This window comes from Notolepis coatsorum, assembly GCF_963971535.1.
Source record: "Notolepis coatsorum genome assembly, chromosome: 6".
Lineage (NCBI taxonomy): Eukaryota > Metazoa > Chordata > Actinopteri > Aulopiformes > Paralepididae > Notolepis > Notolepis coatsorum.
In genome coordinates this window covers 98324534-98350714 of record NC_140170.1, presented here as the reverse complement: position 1 = coordinate 98350714, position 26181 = coordinate 98324534, and the positions used below count along the sequence as shown (strand labels likewise).

The 26181-nt window shown below is 47.0% G+C and overlaps 1 protein-coding gene across 8 annotated transcripts in view; it reads right to left on the bottom strand.

Annotated features, from left to right (window-relative positions):
- Positions 1 to 26181, bottom strand: part of nav1b (neuron navigator 1b) — a 145418-nt gene that overhangs the window by 22828 nt on the left and 96409 nt on the right. For all 8 annotated transcript variants that reach the window (XM_084317147.1, XM_084317151.1, XM_084317149.1 and 5 more), the window contains 5 exons: positions 23483 to 23705; positions 22854 to 22948; positions 22290 to 22385; positions 21705 to 21873; positions 204 to 439 (listed from right to left, as the gene is read on the bottom strand). In XM_084317147.1, coding sequence (XP_084173273.1) covers positions 204 to 439; positions 21705 to 21873; positions 22290 to 22385; positions 22854 to 22948; positions 23483 to 23705 — 819 coding nt within the window. The remainder of the gene's footprint in view (positions 1 to 203; positions 440 to 21704; positions 21874 to 22289; positions 22386 to 22853; positions 22949 to 23482; positions 23706 to 26181) is intronic.

Sequence of the window (26181 nt, the reverse complement as noted above, 5' to 3'; positions counted from 1 at the left end):
ATGTGTCATGGACTGCTTTCTATGTCCTAAAAAATGCGAGGCAATGTAATTTAAAAAGTACCGTTTTATATTTAACCTTTATTTGACCAGGCAGCTTAACCACATGGACATGGACATGGACTTGACGGTGTAATGTGTCGCCAAGGTGATGAGGTGCGAGTGATTTAACCCGCACGTTTTTGGGGAAAGTGCAACTCTCTCACCTTGCATGACTGACGGTGCATGTTGAACGTGACCACGATGCCCTCGGTGACGTCGCGGGCGCTGCGGTCCACCAGGTACTCGGCCAGCCGGGAGGTGAGGTAGGTCTTTCCCGTCCCGCTGGGCCCGGACAGGATGAGGCGGCGGTGCTTGAGCAGCAGGCTGATGTAGTGCTGCATCATGGGCTTTGGGATGAGGGTCTCAAACACCAGGCTGTCCACACACTTCTCCTTCAGGCCTGGTGGCAGGATGGATGGGTATCAGGACACTGTTCTGTATCTAACAGTGGAATCAACATCTGCTCATCACTAACCGAGAAATGCTAAATCACTAACTGGGAGATATTCCTAATGAGTTGCTAATCACTAACTGAGAGATGGTCGTAGTGGGTTGGTGTAGCTAATCTAGACCTGCCTAACATTCTCTCTCTCTCTCTGGGGGGGGGGTTACTAATAGAGGATTCTGATTACATAAAAGTTAAATATAATTTGAACAAATTCCATATTACAGGCGGCGGCTGAGTGGCGCAGTGGGCAATGCGCTCGCCACTAACGCAGGAGATACTGGTATCGAGCCCAGCTCTCGGCGTTGCTACCGGCTTGGCCGGTCGTCATACTAACACAATTGGCAGTGTTAGAGGGTGGGAAAGTTGGTGGGTGGGGATTGGACGTTGTGGACAGCGACTCCTACAGGTCGGTTGGGTGACGCCTGTACAGCAGAAACAGGAAGTATTGGGGGCAGCGTGAGCCTCCCACACGTTACTCCTCGCCACTGAGAGTTCGAGCTGTCTGGTGAAAAGATGTGACAGGCTGCCTCCTCGTGTACCGGAGGGGACACGTGATGCAAGGCTTCTATAATCACTACAGCCGACCAGTGGGAGGCATAGTCTGGCAACGTTCAAGACAGGGGAGGGGAGAATTGGAATAACGAAATTGGGATGGAAGAAGAAAAAAAAAATAAGGAGAAAAAGTTGATAAAAAAAAAAAAAAAAGTCCTTATCACAGTGAAAAAAAAAAAAAAAAATGACAGCCCTATAGCCTACTGTATATGGTGGTGGTCTCCCATGTAGCCTAAACATTTTAAATAGATTTGAAATAATGTCATTAAACAATTACTGGAAACAATCCTTTTGTTGAGCATGTTGTTAGGCCTGGCATCTATTTTGTTTTTCATAAAAAAATTTACAATTGTATTTTCCGGGCAAGTGAACATGACCCGTTAACCCCTGCAGTCTGCTCTAAAATTGTCTTTACCCTCCCCCTACACCCACCAACCGACCCACCCACACACACACAGTCTTCATTTAGGGGGTGCGGGTGTCTGAAGCTGCAGGACCAGCTGGGTCTGCCCGACACCAGCCTGCATGGGGGTTAGGTTACAGAGAATCCCTGTTTGAACCCCCTCTGCTATCCCAGCCCTGCACCCCCTCTGCTATCCCAGGTCTCCCAGCCCTGCACCCCCTCTGCTATCCCAGGTCTCCCAGCCCTGCCTCGCTGCATTCCTGCCTGCAAAGAGCTCTACCAGCCAAGTAGCATCCACTCTCTTCATAAACACTGACCAGTACCTCTGGTTTAGATTCCCTAATGGACTGTACTGTACATAGGTGCGTATCATCTGACCAAATGACCTTGCAACATATTTTCCTATACAGTATGAAGAGTGGTTCGTATTGACGTGTTTGTCCAAGCAGGGCCAAGGGGATTATTAAGGAACGCTTGACTTGACATTTCAGTCCATGTGGGCTGCTGCAATCAGCTCAGTGGAGTCTATGTTTTGGTCTCAGGAGCACGCAGCCAGACTCCAGTCCCCAATGTGAATAAGTGCATGTTGGAGAAAACGAACGGCACTCTCTTAGGTTTGGTGCATTGGGGCTTAAATAGGCCGTATGGTGAAGGCTGTATCATTTCATCCCGTTCCCACCTCGGCGAATTACACAATTTTCACTCTGGGTGAAAGATATATTAGTGTAGATTTAGGAACAAAAAGTTCTCCATTGACAAAATAGCCCATTTTGCGCAATCATAATTTTAAAGTCGGGACTAGATCTTTCCTCGCAAACGGATATTTGGTCACTGCAGAGTTTTATTTGACGCAATTGGTGCGAGTTCGGTCACGTATCTTGCGCTCGACCAATAGCAGCTCTCTTTGTTGCCGTATCCTCGCAACAAAGAGAGCTGCTATTGGTCGATCCGGTGTCAACAAAGAAATTACATCCACACTCAGAAAACACCTTCTAAAGTTCGGAAAAAGGTTTCTAAACAATGTTATATGCATCTCACATCCGTTCAGAAAGAACGTGTACAAGATTTTACACAGACACGGTGGGATAGATATAGAAACTGCGTAGAACGGTGGCTTAACACAGTGATTCCCAAAGTCGGGGTCGCGACCCAAAGGTGGGCCGCGAGCAGCCACGGGAGGGCCGCGAGATGATTTAAAAAAATTAAAAATCCAATTTTTTTTTTTTGTCAGGCCACTGAACTTAGAAGCAGGCCAGGACAGTGTTTCTAGTTGTATTATAAAATTATATTCCATTGTATTCTAAAATGTGACTATATGGTTTTATATTAACTTAATAAATAAACAAAAACGAAAAATCAACTTATTTCAACGAACATTTCAAACTAAATGACAGATTATGCACATAAAACGCTGAAAACAACCGAAGCAACAATAGTATTTTAATGAGGCTATTATTATTATCATTATTATTTTGCAACAAGTTAGCCCTCTCATAAATAGCACATATAAATTAATAACTAACTTGAACTAACTTAATAGGATTGAAGTGATATTTGGCTTAAAAAAAAAAAAAAAAAGCCTGACAATGTGCATTGGGCCGCGGCTCTCTGACGCCTTATTTTCTGGGTCCCGGTCTGAAAAGTTTGGGAACCCCTGGCTTAACCTACCAGGCCAGAATCATACCATTGTGGAGACATACACACATTGTTTAGAGATCGATTTGTGTCATAAATGTAGTTTCAAGTTTCTTTAATAGTTGTCATACAGAAGTACAGAATACTTTCATACAAAATGCTTCTTACTGTTACGCTCCAGAGACTGTGCTAGACAAGATAGTATCAAATAACATAGTATAGCATGTAATTTAGAAGAAGAAAATGAGGTCACAGTGTTCTGTATAGACATATGTACAATGTTCTGAGTTACCATATAATATACAATACTATGCAGTGTACTAATGTACAGTACTATATAGTGCAAAGCAGAAATGGGATGAGGTACAATTTAGGTACAATTTACAGTAAGGTGTATGAGTTGTAGTGCAATCCTTCATCAATAAATATAAAGTGTGGGGAGTGGGTGCTACAGTGTGTTTGTTTAAAGTGGGTGTGTGCTATAAAGTGTGTGGAGTGGGTGCTACAGTGTGTTTGTTTAAAGTGAGTGTGTGCGTGTGGATGTGTGTGCTATGTGCGTTTGGTGGTTGTTGTTGTTGTGTAGTGTTCATTGTTCGTTTAGCAGCCTGATGGCCTGGGGATAGAAGCTTCTTCTGAGTCTTTCTGTGCTCGCCTTGAGACTCCGGTATCGCTTGCCTGACCGCAGCAGTTCAAAGAGGCAGTTGTTCGGGTGACTGGAGTCTTTAATGATTCTCTTAGCCTTGCCCTTGCAACGCTTGTTGTAATATGTATATATTAGAGTAGATATATATTTGTATATCTGTATGTTGTGTATGTCATAAATGTCATGATGAATTGAAAATGGGGGACCCTGATTAGATTAGATTGTACTTTATTGTCATTATATTTGCATACAACAAGATTTGGGACTCAAACCTAAGGTGCAGTAATAAAATCACAAGTAATATAAGAGAAACATAAAATCCTATACAGAAACCTTAAATGCTATACAATAAGACAATGTTAGTCTTGTACAATATACAAAATAACAACAATATACAGAATAGCAATACACAAATAACAATCACAGTGTCAGACGGTAGTGGGTGGGTATTGCACTGTGGATATTGCACATCAGGATGTTGCACAGTGTGGGAGGAGGGGGAAAGGTGAATTACCCTAGACCAGTCTACCTTTGATGGTCTTAGCAAATATGTGTGCCACCTGTATGGCCAGCCATCAGCTAAGAATGTGAATGATGCCAGATATAAAGCATTCTGCATGGCATCATCGGCTTTGCCAGAACTCTCTATGCCCCCGACAAATGGCGCATTGTACCAACACTGCAAAAGGGCAAATTACCAAGCAGCTATAATGAGACATTCATTGAAAGCTATAATGTGTGCCCCTTTACCTGTTGGCAATGGGTGGCATGTCGAGGATGGGGAGTTAACAGTGACTATGATGGATGACTACAAATCCGGCCTCTGATAGTGTGTTGCAGGTAGTCCCCTAAGGTTGCAAACAAGGACAATTTGAGACAGGAAGATGTTCATGTGTGTCTGCAAAACTGCCATGTACAGATCTTTGTCAATGCCAAAACTGGGCAAATGTTTCTAAGGAAACCGAAGATACATGGGATGATGACTCAGACGATAGTGGTGAGGATGATTAACATCAGTGTTGCCTGGGAAGTGTGGTGGTGTCAGGATCTGAACTTTCTGGACAGTCCTCTGGCGCCCCCGGGTGGTCTGTTCGCGGTGCTACAGGCCGCCGCCTTTCGTATGGACTTTTGTGTACACATATTGTCAAGTCTGTTGTCTGTCTTGCTCCCTGTGTATCTCCCATTAGTCCAGATGTTCTAGTCTCCCTTGTATTCCCTGTGTTCCCAGTGCCCGGCCTCCGCCGTTGGGCTCCTGTCCCCGTCTCCAGCCCCCCTCTCCGGGCCTCTGTCCCTGTCTCCAGCCCCCCTCTCCGGGCCTCTGTCCCTGTCTCCAGCCCCCCTCACCGGGCCCCTATCCCCGTCTCCAACCCCCCTCGCCGGGTCCCTGTCCCCATCTCCAGCCCCCCTCACCGGGTCCCTGTCCCCGTCTCCAGCCCCCCTCTCCGGGCCTCTGTCCCTGTCTCCGGCCCCCCTCTCCGGGCCTCTGTCCCTGTCTCTAGCCCACCTCTCCGGGCCTCTGTCTTTGTCCCCCTCTCCGGGGCCCCTGGTTCCGTGCCCTGTGCGCCCTTCTCCGGGCTCCCCTCTGGTCCCGTTCCCCGGTCCCCCTGTTGCTGGGCCCCTCCTGGGTTCTTTTTTCCGCCCCCCGGCTCCTGTTTCCCGTGTCCTCGTCGCCTGTTTTTTCCAGGGTTCCGGCCCTTCGCCCTGCCTGTTCCGGGTCGGTATCGGTGGTCGTCTGGGAGCCTCCCCTTCGGGGGGGGGGGGGGTCCTGTCAGGATCTGAAGGATCTGAACTTTCTGGACAGTCCTCTGGCGCCCCCGGGTGGTCTGTTCGCGGTGCTACAGGCCGCCGCCTTTCGTATGGACTTTTGTGTACACATATTGTCAAGTCTGTTGTCTGTCTTGCTCCCTGTGTATCTCCCATTAGTCCAGATGTTCTAGTCTCCCTTGTATTCCCCGTGTTGTTCTGTTACAATGTTTATTCCTGCCTGTTAGTTCAGTGTCTAGTCTCCTTCCCTTGTATTCATGTGTCCTGCCTGTCAGCCCCCAGCTGTTCCTTGTTGTCTAATTAGTACCTGTATATATTCTCCCCGCCCCTGTCTTCCAGTGTCGCGTCATTGTTTGTTGTTTTCCCATCAGTACCCTTCCGTACTGTGTGTATCTCCGTATCTCCTGTGTCAGTACCTTCCCGTATTTGTAGTCCATGTTTTCCAGCATTTCTGAGGTTTTGTTTTCCCCTGTAACGTGTGCCTTTTGACTATGCTCAAGTAAAGCTATTATTATTATCGGAACGTCGACTCGTTGCCTCGTCTCTCTTACTCCACATTGTCCCGCGATTGAATTCTACACTCCTCTCCTAAACTCGGATCCTCACAGTATGACGCAAACCTAACCAGGATTCAGCGGACAACGGGAGAGACCAAGCGAGCGACTTGCTGCTGACCATGCAGCACTTCTTCGAGGGAGGTTTCCTCGCTTCATCCTTGTTCGAAAGGATGCGGCTGCACACGCTGCTCACCTGCGCAAGTGGGACTTGCAGCTCGGAGCAGGCTCCCCTGCTTGCGGAACATGAACGGCAGCTGGGACTGATTATTCTGGCGCTCTGGTCCCCTGCTCCCAGCGAAGCCACGGCTACCAGTACGTCCTCCTCCACAAGTAAGGCCTCTACTGCCACCGCAGCTGTTAGCGTTGGTCCCGCGGCCTTCACTGCCCAGGCTATTAGCCCAGCCGTTAGCCTAGCTTCCAGAGCTAGTAATGCTAGTCCCCGCTCCGTTAACGCTGTCCAGGCAACTAGCACAGCCGTTAGCCTTGCTTCCCCCGCTAGTACTGCTAACCCCGGCTCCGTTAACACAGTCCATGCTACTAGCACAGCCGTTAGCCTAGCTCCCCCAGCTAGCACGGTTAACCCCGGCTCCGTCAACACAGTCCACGCTACTAGCATAGCCGTTAGCCTAGCTCCCACAGCTAGTACTGCTAGCTCTCGCTCTGTTAACACTGCCCAGACAGCCAGCTCAGGCCCTATAGCTAACAAAGCCTCTGATGCTGGGACCGCCCCGTCGGCCGGCAAGGCCCCTGTGGTTAGCTTAGCCCCTGTAGCCAATGTAGCTTCGGCAGCTACCCCCCTAGCTCACCCCTCTAGCACAGGCCCTATAGCTAACGAAGCCTCCGATGCTGGGACCGCTCCGTCGGCCGGCAAGGCCCCTGTGGTTAGCTTAGCCCCTGTAGCCAATGTAGCTTTGGCAGCTACCCCCTTAGCTCTCTTAGCTAACACTGCCCAGGCAGCTAGCACAAGCCCAGTAGCTAGTCCTGCCCCTGTAGCAGTTCGCATAGGCCCAGCGGCCTTCACTAGACAGGCAGCTAGCACTAGCCCAGTAGCTAGTTCAGCCCCTGTAGCCATTGCAGCTTCGGCAGCTATCCCCTTAGCTCTAGCTGCCCCTGTTTCTCCTCCGGCTCCCGGGGAGACCCTGAGGTCTGGTCCGGGTCGTGCCCCTGCTCCTGTCCCCGGGGAGTCTCCTGCCTCCGGCTCGTCGTCTGGTCCCGGCTCCGCGTCTGGTCCAGCCCTGTGCCGTGGTCTGCACCGAGGTCGATCTGCACCTGGAGAGTCGTCTGGTCCAGCCCTGCGCCGTGGTCTACGCCGTGGTCAACGCCGAGGTCTGCACCGAGGTCGATCTGCACCTGGAGAGTCGTCTGGTCCAGCCCTGCGCCGTGGTCTACGCCGTGGTCAACGCCAAGGTCTGCACCGAGGTCGATCTGCACCTGGAGAGTCGTCTGGTCCAGCCCTGCGCCGTGGTCGACGCCGTGGTCAACGCCGAGGTCTGCACCGAGGTCTACACCGTGGTCGACACCGTGGTCAACGCCGAGGTCTGCGCCGAGGTCTACACCAGGAGGGTCCCCCATCCGGGGTCCTGCGCCCGGTCCCAAGACCTCCACCTGGAGTGGCTCCCGTCCAGGGTCCTGCTCTGGGGTCGTCGTCTCCGCCCTTCATCTCCGGGTCCCCTGGTTCGGTCCCGGGGTCTGCTCCTGGGGGGGTCCCCGTCCAGGGTCCTGTTCTGGAGTTGTCACCCTCGCCCCTTTGTTCCGGGCCTCCTCACCGGGCCCCTGTCCCAGTGCCCGGCCTCCGCCGTTGGGCTCCTGTCCCCGTCTCCAGCCCCCCTCTCCGGGCCTCTGTCCCTGTCTCCAGCCCCCCTCTCCGGGCCTCTGTCCCTGTCTCCAGCCCCCCTCACCGGGCCCCTATCCCCGTCTCCAACCCCCCTCGCCGGGTCCCTGTCCCCATCTCCAGCCCCCCTCACCGGGTCCCTGTCCCCGTCTCCAGCCCCCCTCTCCGGGCCTCTGTCCCTGTCTCCGGCCCCCCTCTCCGGGCCTCTGTCCCTGTCTCTAGCCCACCTCTCCGGGCCTCTGTCTTTGTCCCCCTCTCCGGGGCCCCTGGTTCCGTGCCCTGTGCGCCCTTCTCCGGGCTCCCCTCTGGTCCCGTTCCCCGGTCCCCCTGTTGCTGGGCCCCTCCTGGGTTCTTTTTTCCGCCCCCCGGCTCCTGTTTCCCGTGTCCTCGTCGCCTGTTTTTTCCAGGGTTTCGGCCCTTCGCCCTGCCTGTTCCGGGTCGGTATCGGTGGTCGTCTGGGAGCCTCCCCTTCGGGGGGGGGGGTCCTGTCAGGATCTGAAGGATCTGAACTTTCTGGACAGTCCTCTGGCGCCCCCGGGTGGTCTGTTCGCGGTGCTACAGGCCGCCGCCTTTCGTATGGACTTTTGTGTACACATATTGTCAAGTCTGTTGTCTGTCTTGCTCCCTGTGTATCTCCCATTAGTCCAGATGTTCTAGTCTCCCTTGTATTCCCCGTGTTGTTCTGTTACAATGTTTATTCCTGCCTGTTAGTTCAGTGTCTAGTCTCCTTCCCTTGTATTCATGTGTCCTGCCTGTCAGCCCCCAGCTGTTCCTTGTTGTCTAATTAGTACCTGTATATATTCTCCCCGCCCCTGTCTTCCAGTGTTGCGTCATTGTTTGTTGTTTTCCCGTCAGTACCCTTCCGTACTGTGTGTATCTCCGTATCTCCTGTGTCAGTACCTTCCCGTATTTGTAGTCCATGTTTTCCAGCATTTCTGAAGTTTTGGTTTCCCCTGTAACGTGTGCCTTTTGACTATGCTCAAGTAAAGCTATTATTATTATCGGAACGTCGACTTGTTGCCTCGTCTCTCTTACTCCACATTGTCCCGCGATTGAATTCTACACTCCTCTCCTAAACTCGGATCCTCACAGGTGGTGGATGAGGGTGTGGACTGGGTTGGGATGTATAGGGCGAGGGTATTAGGATTATACAGTAGTAGTGTGATTTGTTTGTATTTGTTGAGATCAGTTTGACACTGATCTCTCCACACACCTCACTGTTTAATCATTTTACTCTGTATTGTATATTGAATATTCCTCTTTACTTACTTACTTTTTTTTACTGTATGAAGCACACTCTCAGGGGCTCATACAGAAACAAGCATTTCATCGTAAAGTACCTGTATTTTATTGTGATAAATAATAAACAAACTTGAAACTTTAAACTTGTGTTACAACTTGTGTATGTATGTGACGAATAAACCTCCGGTCAGTCCTTCATACCAGCGGCCATCAGGCTCCATAACAGTGGGCAGGGACTGCTGCCAGACATCCAACTACAACTACTAGGAACCTAAAAAGGACAATAACACTACCTTATGCATACTGCACCTTATGTGAATACTGTATATTTCAGTTAGTTAGTTAGTTAATTATATTGACTTGTTATATTTTTACACTTCTTGTTTTTACTACCTGTACCTCCCCTCCCCTCCCCCATGCTGCTATGATGCCTGAATTTCCCCAATGGGACCAATAAAGGAATATCTTATCTTGATTGAAAACGTTATTAACAGATTGCAGAATGGGTACAATATAGATCGGCTCAATACACACAATTGTTACTTTGCCGCCCAACCACGAGTTAACTCGGGTTTCGGTGCCATGCGTTGAGGACCAGAGCCACGAGTTAACTCGTGGCAAGTTGTTATTGTTTTATTCCATATTAATAACCGAATCAACATCCCCCATCGACTCTGCAGATTTACACGCCTCTGTGAAATCGGCGACATGCAATACCGGCCAGATCCTCTTAGGGGCGCCATTGCTCCACTGCAGTATCATTGTGAGCGAGTGGATATTTTTCTTTTTTTTACCGTCTATGGGCGTTTCATTTTAGCCTGATTCCAAACTAACAGCCTTCACCGTTGATCACGGTTCGAAGCGCAGATTTCAGCCTGGAATAATGGGATTTATGATCAGCCAATGGACATATCGATCTACCAGATGCCGATGAATAATGGGGAAATGCTGCCGGCGATCACATGGGCTGATGGTAGGACCCTCTTCACCCAAATTATAGCCGGATTGGAGCTTGTTGTAAAACGCAAGCAATCGATCTGTGAATGTGGCTACTTGCACGGACACTCTATTGCTAATCAATAATACTAATCGGCGTCCCCCGCCGCCCCCATTTCATCCATAGATGCTCTGGAATAGTCCGGATGATAAGCAGTTTGTTTTATTTCATTCGTTCAATATAACGTTATTAGCCTTTAGCCCTATAACTAGCTTTCCAGAAAATATATGAGACGAAAAGTGCGATAAACCTTATATTCACGGCGCTATAAAATGACAACCAACCGATGGATTTTTTTTCTTTAAGCCATTATGAAGGCACGGTTTATGCACTCAAGTGACAATGAGAATGGACAGATAGCAATACTATAAAGTATAGATATAGCTATCCAAAAGGACATCGGTTTGTTTACAAAGCTTTGTCCTCCAGCCACATATTAGACGGCGCCGGCCGGTCCTCAATGTGTTAAGGGAATGCAGACCAGAGAAAGACTTTCATCTTGTTTACATCAGGGTCCCCCATTTTCAATTAATCATGACATTTATGACATACACGACATACAGATATCATGACATTTATGACACAAATCGATCTCTAAACAATGTTTGTATGTCTCCACAATGGTATGATTCTGGCCTGGTAGGTTAAGCCACCGTTCAATGCAGTTTCTATATCTATCCCACCATGTCTGTGTCAAATCTTGTACACGTTCTTTTTGAACGGACGTGAGATGCATATAACATTGTTTAGAAACCGTTTTGCGAACTTTAGAAGGTGTTTTCTGTCCATCTTAGTCCGTAATGTTAGTCTGTGGATGTAATTTCTTTGTTGACACCGGATCGACCAATAGCAGCTCTCTTTGTTTGCGAGGATACGGCAACAAAGAGAGCTGCTATTGGTCGAGCGCAAGATACGTGACCAAACTCGCACTTGCGTCAAATAAAACGCGGTGACCAAATATCAGTTTGCGAGGAAAGATCTAGTCCCGACTTTTAAATTATGATTGCGCAAAATGGGCTATTTTGTCAATGGAGAACTTTTTGTTCCTAAATCTACACCAATATATCTTTCACCCAGAGTGAAAATTGTGTAATTCGCCGAGGTGGGAACGAGAATCGTTTTCTAGCCACTTCTCAGCCTTCACCATACGGCCTAAAAGAGACAGACAGACAACGGGATTTGGTCTGTCTCACTCACCAGAGCATTGAATCGGTCTCACTAAACGCCTCAGACAAAGTAAGATTTTCATTGTATGGCAAACTGTCTGTTTAACTGTGCATATGACAATAAACAATCTTGAATCTTGAATCTTGAGATAAATACTGTACTACCACACACGACACCTCCGCAAATGGAATCCTGGTCATAAGTCATAATAACAGGGGTCCATCAATATTTCAGTCAGTGTGGATACTACAATAAAGAAACTGCCTCCAACCATAACATGTTTTGAAGAACTGCAGGAAGGGGACATGTTGAAATAAGAACGTCTCTTTCAATAACAGAAACTCAGACTGAATAAGAGTCAATGGAACTCTATGGAAGCACTACATCAAAATAGAATAGAAATAGAAATACTTTAATTATCCCGAGGGAAATTTGACACTACAAATCGCTCACATTAAACATTTAGACAGAACAAAGTCACAAATAAGAATAACAAAACAAATTGCCTAAGAATAAGAATAGAATAAAATATACAGTAAAAAAATATACAGTAAAAAGTCTACAGTAAGTGTAATATAATTGCACAGTGTTGTTTCAAAAGTAAAAGTCCAGGAAGATGGTAACTGTCACTCTGTGCTCAGTGATGCAGTGAGGCACAGTGATGCATTGTAAAGTCTGATGGCTGTCGGAATGAAGGACTTCCTGTGCCGTTCAGTGCTACATTTAGGGAGTGTTAGCACTGAACATGCTCCGCCTCCTCCTGTCAGCCAAGTCCGTGTATAGTGGGTGGGAGGGGTTATATATCGTATAGCTTACGCTCTGCACTCTTAGTGGAACTATCCCTTTATCCAATCTAGCACTGAATAATTTTTCTCCACATGTACACACCCATCCGCCTGGCCACACCCACATCCACTCCTCTACATAAGCGGGGTCGTGGCCATACTAACAGCTCCTTCCTTATTTTCACCACCGACAAGTGTCTGTATACACCACTTGAGTTTAGTGCCAAAATAGTTGTTGGAAAGGAGCTACGTTGGAGAAAAGGAGCTGCGTTGACATTATATCTTTGTTTTCTCTCTCACTATTTTTCGAGGAAATACAGCGATAATGTCTTTGCCCCCGGAGTCTCTAGAAGATGATGATCATTCTGACTTCCACCGGCGCTTCGTATTAAGGGCTCACGTCGCTGAGCAATCCCCGCCGGCATTGCCTCCGGCTCTGCAGCTGGACACTTTGCTTGGGAGTTAATCGGCCGTGTGGGGGCTGACGGCCTCTCTGGGCAGGTGATGTTTTTGCGACGCGGGCGCCAGGTGTGTCGGTTGTGGGGGGAACGACTACACAGCTTACGAAGGTCGGCTCCAAGCTGGGATCCTTTCCGCTGCCACTTAGCGGCGTGGATGGGGTTCTAGTTTGATGCCCCACGTTAACATTAGCTCCTCCTCAAGTAAGAGCTTTGTTTTCCTGGGACCGTGATTCAGAATCTGCGGTTCAATTCCCCGGGTCTCTGGACAAACGGATACCCACTGTCGCCGTGCTGGCCCCGATTTTCAAGATGAAAAGCACCGCGTGCGAGGGAGGTGAGCTTGGTGTTCGTTATGAGAATATCTCCATGCTCAAGTCGGCTATAGTCCGCGAGGGACTTGTTGCCGACACCGCTGTGTCTGGTAAACACCGTTCTGAAGAGGGACGTGTGTTGCCTTTTTTCCCTTTTTTTCTTCGGATGAGAAGAGGAAAAGACAGCGGCTGTCTGAAGTGTTGGCCTGTATTGCTTTTCTCACGTTGTGCAGTTTTCAGTGGTAGCCGCTTAGCTTGCTTCTGCGTGAGCTAGTGGCTAGCGATAGCCGGGTTGAGCTAACTGTTAGCCAGTTAGCTGTTAGCTACGACGTTAGCTACTGGCTGCGCTCGGCTGGGAACGTTAGCTTGATGCTATCAGTTAGCCTAGAGTTAGCTGTTTAGCTTGTGCTACAACCATTGGCGTAGCCGTGAGAATAGCAGGCCCTGGCACTCTGACTACGACATCATCTTTGACAGAAGATGTAGTCGGGCCTGCACTATGACCGGCTGCAGGAGGGGGGCGTCGCACCGGAGCTAGGCTCCGGCCATAGCTTCTTTTGGCCTTGCCAGCGAGAAGCCTTCGTCAATGTGGAGACCAACCTGTGTTGCTGCCTTTCGTCCTGCGTTCCTTGGTGCAGGTAAGATATGTCCATTGGACATTACCCCACTCTTCCTTCCTTCCCCTCCCGAATGTTTTTGTTAATAACGATGTCTTTGTCTACAAAACATATGTTACTTCACTACGTTTGGAGATACGACGTGTGCTGTGTGTGAATTGTCTTGGTCGCTTTGTATAGCTTGGGTTAGCGTTGGCCAAGGCTTGTGCCTTTCTCTCTACCTAGGACCAGCGTTGTTTTTTACGTGAGTAAAAATTAACTGGGTTTTTTGTTGTATGATGAGAAGTTGTGTGTGTTCATGTAACGTTTAGACAACGTGGCTGAGCCCACAACTGTTGGCAAGCGGCCAGCTGACCAAGCGAATACTGACTCATAACGTTACCCGAGACGTGAGCGATTCGACTCACGGCAATGAATCAGCTCTTATGAACGAGTCGCTCGTGACCGACACATCACTAGTTACCCCGTTTCCAACGTTAAGTCGAGTTCATTCATACTACACTAGTACACGTATGATCAATCCAATAATGAACACATATATATATATCTTGTCATTTTAAACAAGTTACCATTCATTCATTCATCCATTATGCGTCACCTGCGGCAAAATTAAATGTTATAGTTCAACAACAACACGCTGTGTTGCGAGAGAGAGAGAGCGAGAGAGAGAGAGCGAGAGAGAGAGAGAGCGAGAGAGAGAGAGAGCGAGAGAGAGAGAGAGAGAGAGCGAGAGAGAGAGAGAGAGAGAGAGAGAGAGAGAGAGAGAGAGAGAGAGAGAGAGAGAGAGAGACCGCATTAACTCACTTTGTTTAGTTGAAACGTGGTCCAGGAGGGCTTGATAAAGTGTATATGTCCACTGTCCCACACTGTTGATGTATATCCACTGTCCAGACTGCATCCAGCTAGCCAAATAGCTTCTTGTTAGCCAGGTTAGGCACCACAACACAAGTACTGTGACGACAAGCTGTGTCTTTGCCCATTTCCGCATCGAACAGCCTGCAAACTACCTGGCGTTCTATCGCCCTGCTCTAAGACAAACTCTAACCTTAACCAACTTTGAAAGAGTGCCTAAGCTTAACCGTCGAAAGAACTTGCCGTCATGCTCTAAGACAAACTCTAACCTTAACCAACTTCGAAGAGTAACTAAGCCTAACCAGTGTAGAAACTGGCGTCGGCCAATCAGAGAGCGTCTCCGAGAAATGCGGCTAGAGCGTCTCCGAGAATGCGGCTACAGAAAGTATAGACGCTGCTTGCTTAGATGATATAGATCGCTTGAAAACGTGCCCGGCTTCCATCATATTACATCATATTTCAACGCACAGTGCATTACGTGCGTTGACTTATTTGATTGGCTGTGAGGATACAGCGATGAAACCAGTGCACGCCCTGCTGTGCGCGATATGCCTCGCCCCGGCCTGAGAGGTAGTTACTAGTGACTTCCTGTGAATGAAAAACTATTATTTATATTTGATATATTAACGTTATATTGTGCATTAGAAACACAAACATACTTAAAATGAGTAAATATTATTCATTTTAAACATGTTCATTTTATTTCTAGGGCTCTAAAAAAAAATTGAAATAAATATTTTCTTCTTCTCTCTTTTAACCAGGGAGGGCGGCGCTCTAGCGCCCACTATCGGCCGGCCGCCACTGGTTGTGTGTATCGTATTCACGTTTAGGATCCACAACTGGGTTAGGTGTTGGCCTACAGAAGTTACATGTGTAAGCTCTTGTACCAGGGCCCTTGGCCCCTCTCTTGGTCTGTGTTTTTTTCTTCCTTTAGGGTAAAGGTGTAAAAATTCAGGTGGCAGAATCGCACATGAGCCTGAAGCCATGTATAAAACCAGTTTTTGCACAGGCGAGGTTATCGTGTGGCTAGAGCTGGTATCATGGCTCTGCTTTGTCATTGCATCGTATCAGGGTTGAGGGGTCATGAGGGGTGAGCTGATAAAATAAAAAAGGTGGGACCTCCTGCCTGTCAGTTTTTCCCTGTCGGCTGAGGGGCAGCGCGTCACAGGGAGGGGGAAGGGGTTCCCTGGTTCCACTCCCTGTTAGGTTGGGTGGGTCACAGGATTTCCCCCCGGCCATGGGATACGTCACTGGGTGCGTTTCCTATTGGCCAGGAGACGTCCGTGAGGTTACAGGCTCTGTGCTGCAGACCGCTGTCTTTGTCAAAGTTGGATGATGCGTTGCATTAGAAAACTGTTCGTTTTCTGCTCTGCTCTCTATTACAGTGTGTATTGGGCTATTGGTCACTTGGCCCAATTATTATTGCATGTATCTTTTTCAATTGTACTCACATGGAGGTCTCTCTGGGGGAACTTCTGTCTTCCCCTCTTATGTGAGGAGCGGAATTGACGGGGTTGCCCTCAGTCGTGTCATATAAGGCCCGTGGCTGTGTCTTTTTGACCGGCTTCCTGCTGCTCGTCCCAGACAGCATGGAGGGGACGTCGTCTGGTGTTTTCTTGTTAGAATTCACCATTGATGTGTTTCGGGTTCTTGACGTGCATATAGCGCTGGCGCGCCTTGGTTGCCCAATTCATAGAAATGGCGTTTTTTTATGCGGATTTTTTTATCTCTACCGAGCGCCAGTGCAAGACTCGATGACTCACGTGCATCTCTGGGGGGAGATGACGGAGTAGATCATTACATTGGCGGAGGGGTCTCACGCCCATGAGGTGGGCCGCCAGGAGCAGCGCATTCACGTTCTGTCCATCTTGGTGGCGCCCTCTGTGATGTTTTAGATCGACACGCGTACCTACCCCCCTCTTAGGACTGGGGATGGCGGCGTGACTAGGACGCGGGACTGGTTCTGGTCACGCCGGACCAAGTCAGTTAACCTGTTGTCCGCCGGGGCGCAGATCTGCTGTTCTGGTACCCCGAAGGACTTTGTGCTTTTCCGGGGGGAAAATGCCGGGTCGGTCCGGGCTTCGCAGGGATTGATGTCGTGGATATGTCTGTCATGTGTATGCCACTACGGCTTGCCCATAACAGTGACGTTCTTGGTCCATACTGTGTTGTACCTTGCGCTGTGTTAGGGGGCCTGGTCCTTCTCCATTGTGTCACTCCTCCCTCCCCCTGCTGGGCAGGTATGGGAGGGGGCTGTCATGGTGGTTGCTGTCAACCCCTCTAGGCATCCCTGTGTAGTCCGCCAGGCCCAGGTCCGGACTCATTCCTGTCGACCTGTTGGCCTGGGTTAACCCTTTTGAAAACTGAAACACTCTGTTTCTAGGTTTTTCTTGGTGGGTTAAGGGAACAACCGCCTCCTGTTAAACTAAACATAGGGGGGTGGTTGGTTCCCCGGTGTGTTGATAGCGGAGTCGACTATCGGGTTAGGCCGGGCTTGACACCGTCTGCCTGCGAGTGTGCCCCCGCACTTTTCATGACGTCTGCCAATCATGTCAGCCTTCTCTGCCTCGGCCTCTCTAGGGGGTCGGGTTTTTGTGGAGGCTGCGACATGGTGCACAGCATACTGAACGCCCCTTCCGCCGGGGTGCTGTTCTCAGTAGACCCCTTAGGCGCCTGTCTAGTCCGCAGTGCTCCGGACACAGGTCGAGTTACGCTTTTGACCTGTTGCCAGGATTGAGGGATCAACCTCTTTGGGGGTTGTCTCCCCGGTGCGCCGACTGGCCCCACAGTGTTGTGGGGGTGTAGCCTCTCTGGAGTGCTTCAGGGTGGTGTGCTGTAGGGGGGAAGGGCCTGCTCTTGGATTGGGCCCTGTCCGATACGCTGGCGATGTGGGGGGTGGTGTCACTAGTGACCGTCTGGTGGGGTCTCGATGCTGCGGCATCGTTGGCCTCACCAGGCCCCCTTTTCCGGGGGGTCCTGGCCCTCAGGCTGTTCCTGGGGCTGGGTCCTCCTTCGCGCTCCGCTGCTACAGCCTTGCCACGGGTTGGGTTCTTGACCTTTGACCCCGTGATGTTAGGGGCTGTAACGTTTTTTATTTTATTTTTTCGTTCGTTCCCTAGTGGCATGTGGGATGCGTGCCTGAGTAGTCGCGGGTCCTTCTGTGTGAAAGTAAGTCCCGCAATCTGCTCACCCTGTGCGTTGAGTTACTAAACCCTCTTCACACAGTCGGATCCGATTCCCTCCCGTCCCCCTCTAGGGGGGTCAGGGGGCTCGGGTCCTCCCCGGTTCGGATGGTTGTGGGGGGTCTCAGCAGGTACATTTGTCGAGCTTCCGCTCTGCTCAGCTCCTGTGTTCCACTAAGAGCGCAGAGTGTAAGCTAAAATAAAAAAATATTTCGTCAACTAAAATAATTCATCAACTAAAATATACATCACACTGCAGGTCTGCAGGTGGCTAATCTTGAGTTTCCGACCTCCCAGTAAGCTAACCATGGATACATTTTTTTTTTAAAAGGAAAGTCCGAGGAAAATAGAGGGAACCCTTGTGCATGCCTAACAATGGGGGAAACCGCTGGGGATTGGTGTCAGTTTTGATACATCATGTTTAAAGCCATATAATTTTACCTGTTTACTATTTTTAAAACATTTTTCTACCCATGATTAACAGTAATAGTATAATCTCAATATATCTCTCAACATATTACTCATATTTATGAATTATAACCACTCAAACCTGTGTTTGTTTGATAGAACGTGTTTTTTCATCGAAGAAAACGGATAAATGTTGTTTTTGACCATATTTCCAATATTTATTTTTGATAAATACCAATTAGAAATATCTCGACGAATTACCTCTGAATACGAATCAAAAAAAATATTAAAGATTCGATGACTAGTTCGGCCAGAAACGGCGTTGAGGCGAAGCGTTAATAAGTGCTCAACTGACTGCGGGCGAACCGAAAAAAACTGATAAATGTTGTTTTTGACCATATTTCCAATATTTATTTTTGATAAATACCAATTAGAAATATCTCGACGAATTACCTCTGAATACGAATCAAAAAAAATATTAAAGATTCGATGACTAGTTCGGCCAGAAACGGCGTTGAGGCGAAACGTTACCAAGTGCTCAACTGACCTAAATATGGTGCGGGCGCTTCCATGTGTTGCTGCGGCAGGGATCTTGGGCTCGCCTCGGTGGTGGGACGAGAACCAGACCTGATCCGTCCAGGACACTTCCTCGTTGGCGCGCGCCGGCTATGGGGGTCTTGTTTTTCGGCGTGTGGCGCGCTGTGGACTGCACGGTCCGGTTCGCCTCTGGTTCTGTCTTGAAAATCCACTCGCCCCCCCCCCCCACCACCACAAAACCTGTATCCGGAGTTTCAATGACCGGCAGCCCGCCACAGCCTAATTCACCTCCCCCTGAATTTTGGCAAAGTTATCTGTGGAGCGATGACGCCACCATGAGTTTTACATCGGTAACAGCACATCCCGGCAATTACAAGGTCCTTATCTCGTGGAATATGCAAAGGATGGCAAGATATATCGCGAATTGAACGAATAAGAGCAGATTTAAAAATGCGTAAAAAATGCCGTTTTAACGTTGAAGTGGATGGGAGTAGAAAAAGTAACTAGGGGTGAACGAGTCACTAAATCTGTAACTATTTTTCTAGAGTGTTTCATGTTATAAGCTTTTCACACAATGAACATATATGTAAAATTAAGATATTTACCCAATTTCATGAAATAATAATAAACACAGACACCGCTGTGCTCACACACACACTCAAAATATTTCAAAAAAGTAGAAAAAGACCCCAGGGGTGCACAAGGGTTCAGCGTGGACAGATTAATTTGCTTTCACGACTAACGATGCAGGCTTACCTGTATGCCTGATATGTGGTGAGAAATTTGCGAACAACTAAAAATTAACATTTTATTTTATTAACATGGTAGTCTTTTTTCAAAGTTTTATAAATATAAGTATAAGTATTTTATAAATGTTCCACAAATAAGGGAAGGACTCAAATATACCTGCATAGTTCAGGGTTTTATTTCAAAGTCGGTCTACAGACGCCAGTGTTTTGTCTCCTCTTCTGTGTTTTATTTAAAAGTAGGTCTACACATGCAGGGCCGCCTCAGGGGGTGTGCGAGCAGTGTGGTCGCACAGGGCCTCGCAGGAAGGGGGGCCTCGCACAAAAAAAAATTAAAAATAAATAAAAGATTTTTTTTTTTTTTTTTTTTGCGAGGCCCCCCTTCCCGCGAGGCCCTTTTTCATCACAGACCTAAAATCTAGTTTTGCTTATATGCTTATATATTTCACATTAGACACGTTTGTAGAATGTGTCTGACTTGTTCCTGGCTCTGCGGCTCTGCAGCAGACATACTCACTATTGGAGCTCTGGGGCTCTGCAGCAGACATACTATTGGTTTCAACGAAGGGAGGGGTTACATGTGTACAGTCGGCCGGCGTGCGTCAGCTGCGTTTGACTATTTCGCGCGTGCAGCATTGGAGGTTATGCTTATGCCAGCCAAGACGAAGAGGACGGTCGTTCGGCAGATGGACTGAAGATGAAAGTTGTTGTAGCTAATGTTATATTGAGCCAAACGGGCCGGCTAGCTGTTGTAGCTAACGGTGTGTACCTGGTGTCAGTACCTGGCTACTCTATTTGCAGTTAGCCTATTTAGCTGATGTCGGCCGTTGGCTCCTTGCTACTTTGTTTTCTCTGGTATAGACCCTCTTCTCTTTGGATTTAAGTGTTGATCTTTGTCCTTTTGGATCTATGTATATTCATGTTGCCTTTGTGAAGTTATCTTTTCCTTCTGTTTTGTTCTGCCATTAAAAGTTGAATATCCTTTAGGGGCTCATCTTAGCTGTCTTGCTTATCTCTCTCATACATGCTCTCTCTCTAACACACACACACACACAGACATGCTATCTCTCTCTAACACACAAACACACATGCTCTCTCTCTCTCTCTCTCTTTCTAATACACACAGACATGCTCTATATCTCTCTCTAACACGCAAAATGACATGCTCTCTCTCTATATATTTCTCTCTCTTTCTAACACACATATACATGCTCTCTCTCTAACACACACACACAAACAGACATGCTCTCTCTCTATCTCTCTCTTTCTAACACACACAGACATGCTCTATCTATCTCTCTCTCTTCAATTCAAATGGGCTTTATTTCACATTCTTGTATTTCTCCCAGTAGGTATGGGAGTTTTGAGTTATTGTCCATGTTTTCAAAGTCTCTTTGGGTGTTTGCAATTTGTGGGAAGTATATGTCTTGGTATAGTGGGCAGGTTGTTAAGAAGTGGAGCTCGGTTTCCACCTCATCTTGTGTGCAGTGGGTCTGTCTTCGCTTGGGAGCCAGGTCTGCCTATGGCGGCCTTTCTCGATGGCTAGGCTGTGCTCGCTGAGTCTGTACCTAGTCAAGGATCTTCTTAGTATTGGGTCAGTCACAGTGCTCAGGTATTCTGCCACTGTGTACTCTCTGTTTAGGGCCAAATAGCATTTCAATTTGCTCTGGTTTTGGGTTGTTTCTTTCCAATGTGTCTCTCTCTCACTCTCTCTCTCTCTCTCTCTCTCTCTCTCTCTCTCTCTCTCTGGCCTTGCTCTGGTGGAGGGTCAGGGGCATTGCCGGGTCTGTGCAGCGATAACACTGTATATTGACTGTAGAACGGGAGCTCTCTCTCGCTCTCTCTCTTGCTATATGTTGACTGTATCATGCCCAGCCTCGGGCAGCGCTATTATTTAAGAATATGTTGACTGTATAAAAAAAAAAAAAAAAAAAAATTACCTCGCATTTCTCCCTGTACACATGCAAGTATTTTTTCTCCTCTTCATAAGAGTTTGAGGTTTTCCTTTGTTATAACAGGTAAAAACAGCAATAAAATGTCAACTATTTTCTTTTTGTCGTTTTATAATTCCATTAATGCAACAAACTGTGTGCTATAAGTATAAAGTATAATAAATCGCAAATGACTTTGGGTATACAATCGTCAGGCATTTTATGCTAAATGTGGGGTATGCTTGGGGATAACTATATATAAAACGTTATACACTGCGTTATCTTCATTTTAAGGGTAAATTGGTTTTGCGGCTCCAGATGAAAGGGGGAAAAATGGCTCTTTTGATAGTAAAGTTTGCTGACCCCTGGGCTAGGGTAATGGCTAGAAGGCATCTGTGTTATAGCCGGCTGCGTTGCATTGTGGGACTCGCTCCTCACATGAAGTTTCAAGTTTCAAGTTTCTTCAAGTTTCTTTATTAGTTGTCATACAGAAGTACAGAATACTTTTATATAAAATGCTTCTTTCTGACCCACCAGAGACGTCAGGGCAGCAGTTTCATGAAACTCTGCCATTGCTAATGCACTCTTCCACTGACCTTTCAGGGCCACAGTGATGCCGGTGGGGCCCCTCGAAACGCAGCGCGAGGGCTGGCTCTCTGGGGCCTCCCCTCCCAGCACTCTCTTGATGTGGCTCATACTGTAGCTGTAGATGGAGTCAGTGGACAGGCCCAGGCTGGAGGTGGGATCCACCTTGGCTATGTACACCTAGGAGACAGGAGAGAGAGGATCAGTGGCGGCAGACTATTATGGAGTACAATGGACCCTGCCCCTTTTCTTTTCTTCACAACAGTTGTGATTGGAGGATCAAGAAAAGAGGGCAGGGTTTGAGATAGGTCAATTGGTCATTGGTTACAATATCAAGATGTCAACACCAACTATCTTTCATCATAGTCTATCGTCTTTCCTCTTAGAAATTATCCAAAGCAAGCAAATTAGCAGTTTTCAAGATGTGTTAGTTAGTTAGTCGCAAGTTACCGACATCAGCATGTACCGGTTGAAAATATGCTAAGTTGAATTTGACCGATAGAATTCCATTGGGAACATAATTTGCGTTAACAATACAATGCGTACAGTATTATGCAGGACAGGGCACATTCAACATTAAATTCAACTCGTCTCACCTTGAAAGCCTGGCTGACAGCTGAGTCCAGCATGGGCCAGTCCATCCTGCCGTTCACCCTGACAGTACCAACGAAGAAGTCCTGCTGTTTAACCTCCTGTTGAATGAGGGCAGCAGACAAAAGGTCATAAAGAGCTGTATAATCATCAGGGTTCCTGCAGGTTTCAACAGATTACATTTAAGACTTTTTAGGACCACTCTGAATATAATTTAATACCATCCGGCCATACTGGCAAAAAAGGTATGGAGGAAAATGACTATGAAAGAAGTAATTCCATACGATTTGTTGGGGGGGAACTGATAGGCTACTACCATGCTGCTTACTCTGCAGCCCGGACATTTCCCCCCAAAAACATTTAAGCAAGATACAGAGAAGTTATCGCAACATAGAAGTAACTTCCTAATCCAATACATTTCCAAGACCTGTCAAAATAATATTTAAGACGTTTTTAAGACAAAAAAAAATCTGATTATCAAATGTAAGACATTTTAAGACAGGAACCTTGAATTGTGCTCATAAAGTAGCTCTGCTGACATAAATCACAAGACCGAAATAAATACGTACATCTTTGAAGACTTTTAAATTGGCAACACGGACAACCACCCGCACACGCTGATCATCTCTCTGGGACAAGAGACTACCAGCTTCACAGAAGACTTCTGTGGAGAGGGATGGGGGGAGGGGGTGAAAGAGGGAAACAAGTACATTACTGAATCACAGATTATACACATGTCTATATAATACACCTTTATTTTGTGTTACAAATCTTTACATCATTGATTAACAGATGACCCCAGCCCCAGGTGAAGATAGCACGCTAAGTATCAGACTTGGAGAGTAGCTGGCAGGTAAATAGTAACGAGCTTGAGAGTTACACTCTGAGTGCATAGTAGTAGTATAGACATATTAGCATGATAAGTAGTAGCATAGTAGTAGTAGTAGGGTACATAGTAGTACAAATATAATAAGAAGGTTAGGTTTTATTATTATTATTTTAAATATTTTGAATAATGTTTGAAGAGGTGTGTTTTTAGTCGACGGCGGAAAATTGGCCGGAACATGTAGACAATTTACCACTTGGTCAATTTGAAAGGCTATATAGGAGTTGGAGGTAGTTCAAGGAGGTAGTTCAAGGAGGTAGTTCAAGGAGGTAGTTCAAGGAGGTAGTTCAAGGGCACTACAGGATGTGTCACCTGAGTTGCTGCCGTCGCTCAGGACCCTGCTGTAGCCCTTGGGCACGTGCACGGCCACAGACTGGCGCGGAGAGGAGCCTCCGAAGGACGTGAGGCCTGATGACTGGGACACAGAGCTGGTGGGGCCCGGGGACGCAGAGGGCGAGGGGGAGGGGGAGGTGGAGGGGGAAGTGGTCCCAGTCTTCAGGTGGTCGTTCTCAGCCTTCAGGTTCTCCACTGTGGTCTACAGACAAAAAAAAACATCATCACTTACAGTACATTTCAATAGCAGTCATATACTGTATCCATATATATACCAGTATATATATACCGGTATATATAGATGTATGTGTGTATATTGTACAGAGGATTATTGTAGTATGTGTTTGGGTTGGAATTCATAAAAAAATTCCAGATGTATTGCTTATCATTTCTGAGAATCAGTGAAGTAAAAAAACAACAACAAACAAACAATGGGGGGTCCGGGAGGGGGGGTACGAGCTGGAGCATAATGTGTGTAGGTTTTTAGATAACAGGTATTAAGGGTATATCCTATATATGACAATTAACTAAAATGTGATTTCATTGGATGTGCACTGTCAACTAATGCTTGTATATCTTATCGTGTGTTGTCATGTTTGTTTATGTGTTTGTTTAAAAAATAATAAAAAAATAAAATACAACAAAAAAAAAACACATCAAAATTCACCGTCACTTGATAAAAATGTAAATAACACACATCTGCATGTTGAGTAAGTTTGACACAATAGTAGTAGTAGTAGTAGTAGTAGTAGTAGTAGTAGTAGTAGTAGTAGTAGTAGTAGTAGTAGTAGTAGTAGTAGTAGTAGTAGTAGTAGTAGTAATAGTAGTAGTACTGTTGGTAGTGGTGGTAGTAGTAGTAGTTGTTACAATCACAGCCAGGGCCTCCCTCTCACCTACTACTTCCACGCCCTTATATGGGCATCTTCATGTCACAGTTTCCACACGCTGTCAGCCAAGTCCTATCTGCACACCTGAGACTCGTCAGGCCATCACCGGCGCTGATATGAGCCCTGCGGTTCCTGCCACTCACCGTCGGAGTGTTGCTATGCCTACCTAGGTACGAGGATGTAACCTACTAGCTACCCTATATGTTTCTCTGCATTACCCTAACCCCTGTCTCCCTGTGCCCAGGACTGCCTGCCGCTCGGTCTACGCTGTCTCCCAAGACACCACCCACCTGGACGTTCCTGTAGATCACAAAGTGCTCAGAACATTGAACTATCCACACACAAGCACACATGAACACACACACGACACGCACGCTGTGCACGCTCACACACGAGCAGCCACTTAACACTTTAACATGAGCGGGCACACACTCATGTCGCACACACGCACACTTATGGCCAAAGGAAAGGACACTTTAAATTAGAATAACAGGAACAGTGTATTGCACTACCAAAGCTAACTAGCATGTCCCATATGCTCTGTAAATAACTATGTACAGATACCGAGATGTCACTCCATGTTACCTGTTACCTGTTTACTGCACAATGTTGTTTTTTCATTTTTTGATTCTATTATATGTTGTACCACTGTATTGCACATCGTTGCGGGCAAGACCACCCGCATTTCATTGTATACCTGTATGCCATGACAATTAAAACTCTTGACTTGACTTGACAAAGGAGTGCTCCTGCTCGCACCAGTCGCACATTCCTGTACATTCAAATAACCCTGTCTGCATGGTACCTGTGGAATAAACAACCTAAACCGCTCCATTCTCCTCTCCCTGTGATCTGCTCTTGGGCTCAAGTTAACGCTACCCTAACAGTAGTAGTAATAGTAGTAGTAGTAGTAGTAGTACTAATAGTAGTAGTACTGTACTGGTAGTAGTAGTAGTAGTAGTAGTAGTAGTAGTAGTAGTAGTAGTAGTAGTAGTAGTAGTAGTAGTAGTAGTAGTAGTAGTAGTAGTATAGTAATAAGAGTAGTAGTAGTAGTAGTAGTAGTAGTAGTAGTAGTAGTAGTAGTAGTAGTAGTAGTAGTAGTAGTAGTAGTAGTAGTAGTAGTAGTAGTAGTAGTAGTAGTAGTAGTAGTAGTAGTAGTAGTAGTAGTAGTAGTAGTAGTAGTAGTAGTTGTTACAAAGGGTCAGATTAAACCGAATATATATATTTATTGCCTGAGATCCCATGTATAATATTTGTATATCGTTTGATATCCCTTGTATATTCTTTGTACATATACACGGAATATCCCTTTACCTGGTACAGGACAGACCATAATATTCGTTCTCCTATTGGAAGCGATCCCCTAGGCGCCAGTGACTTACCTCCTAGAGCTGACTTGAAAGCTACCGACACGACTTGTCTTAACATGCCCGCTTCTGCCCATGAATATGGCTACCGAAAGCAGAGCGGCACTATTTGTCCACCGTACGTATAAATATGACCAGCGAATACAGAACTTCCTTTTCAGTTCGCCTTCAGTCTCGTTCAGTTCAGCTACCAAGTAAAGCCTCACCCACTACGCAACGTGTGGTGCAGAGTAGGGCTCGTATTGCCTCAAATAGAGTCGTGTTTATCCTACTACGTTTGTTTAACGTATCGTTCGCTACTTACTAGTAAAAGCCTTCATTACGAGTCAAAGACCACGTGGAGTGAGTAATTGTGCGTCTACATAGAGCACTTATTGCCGCGTGCTAATAAGGATAGTAACGTCAAGTTCAACCGTGGACCACC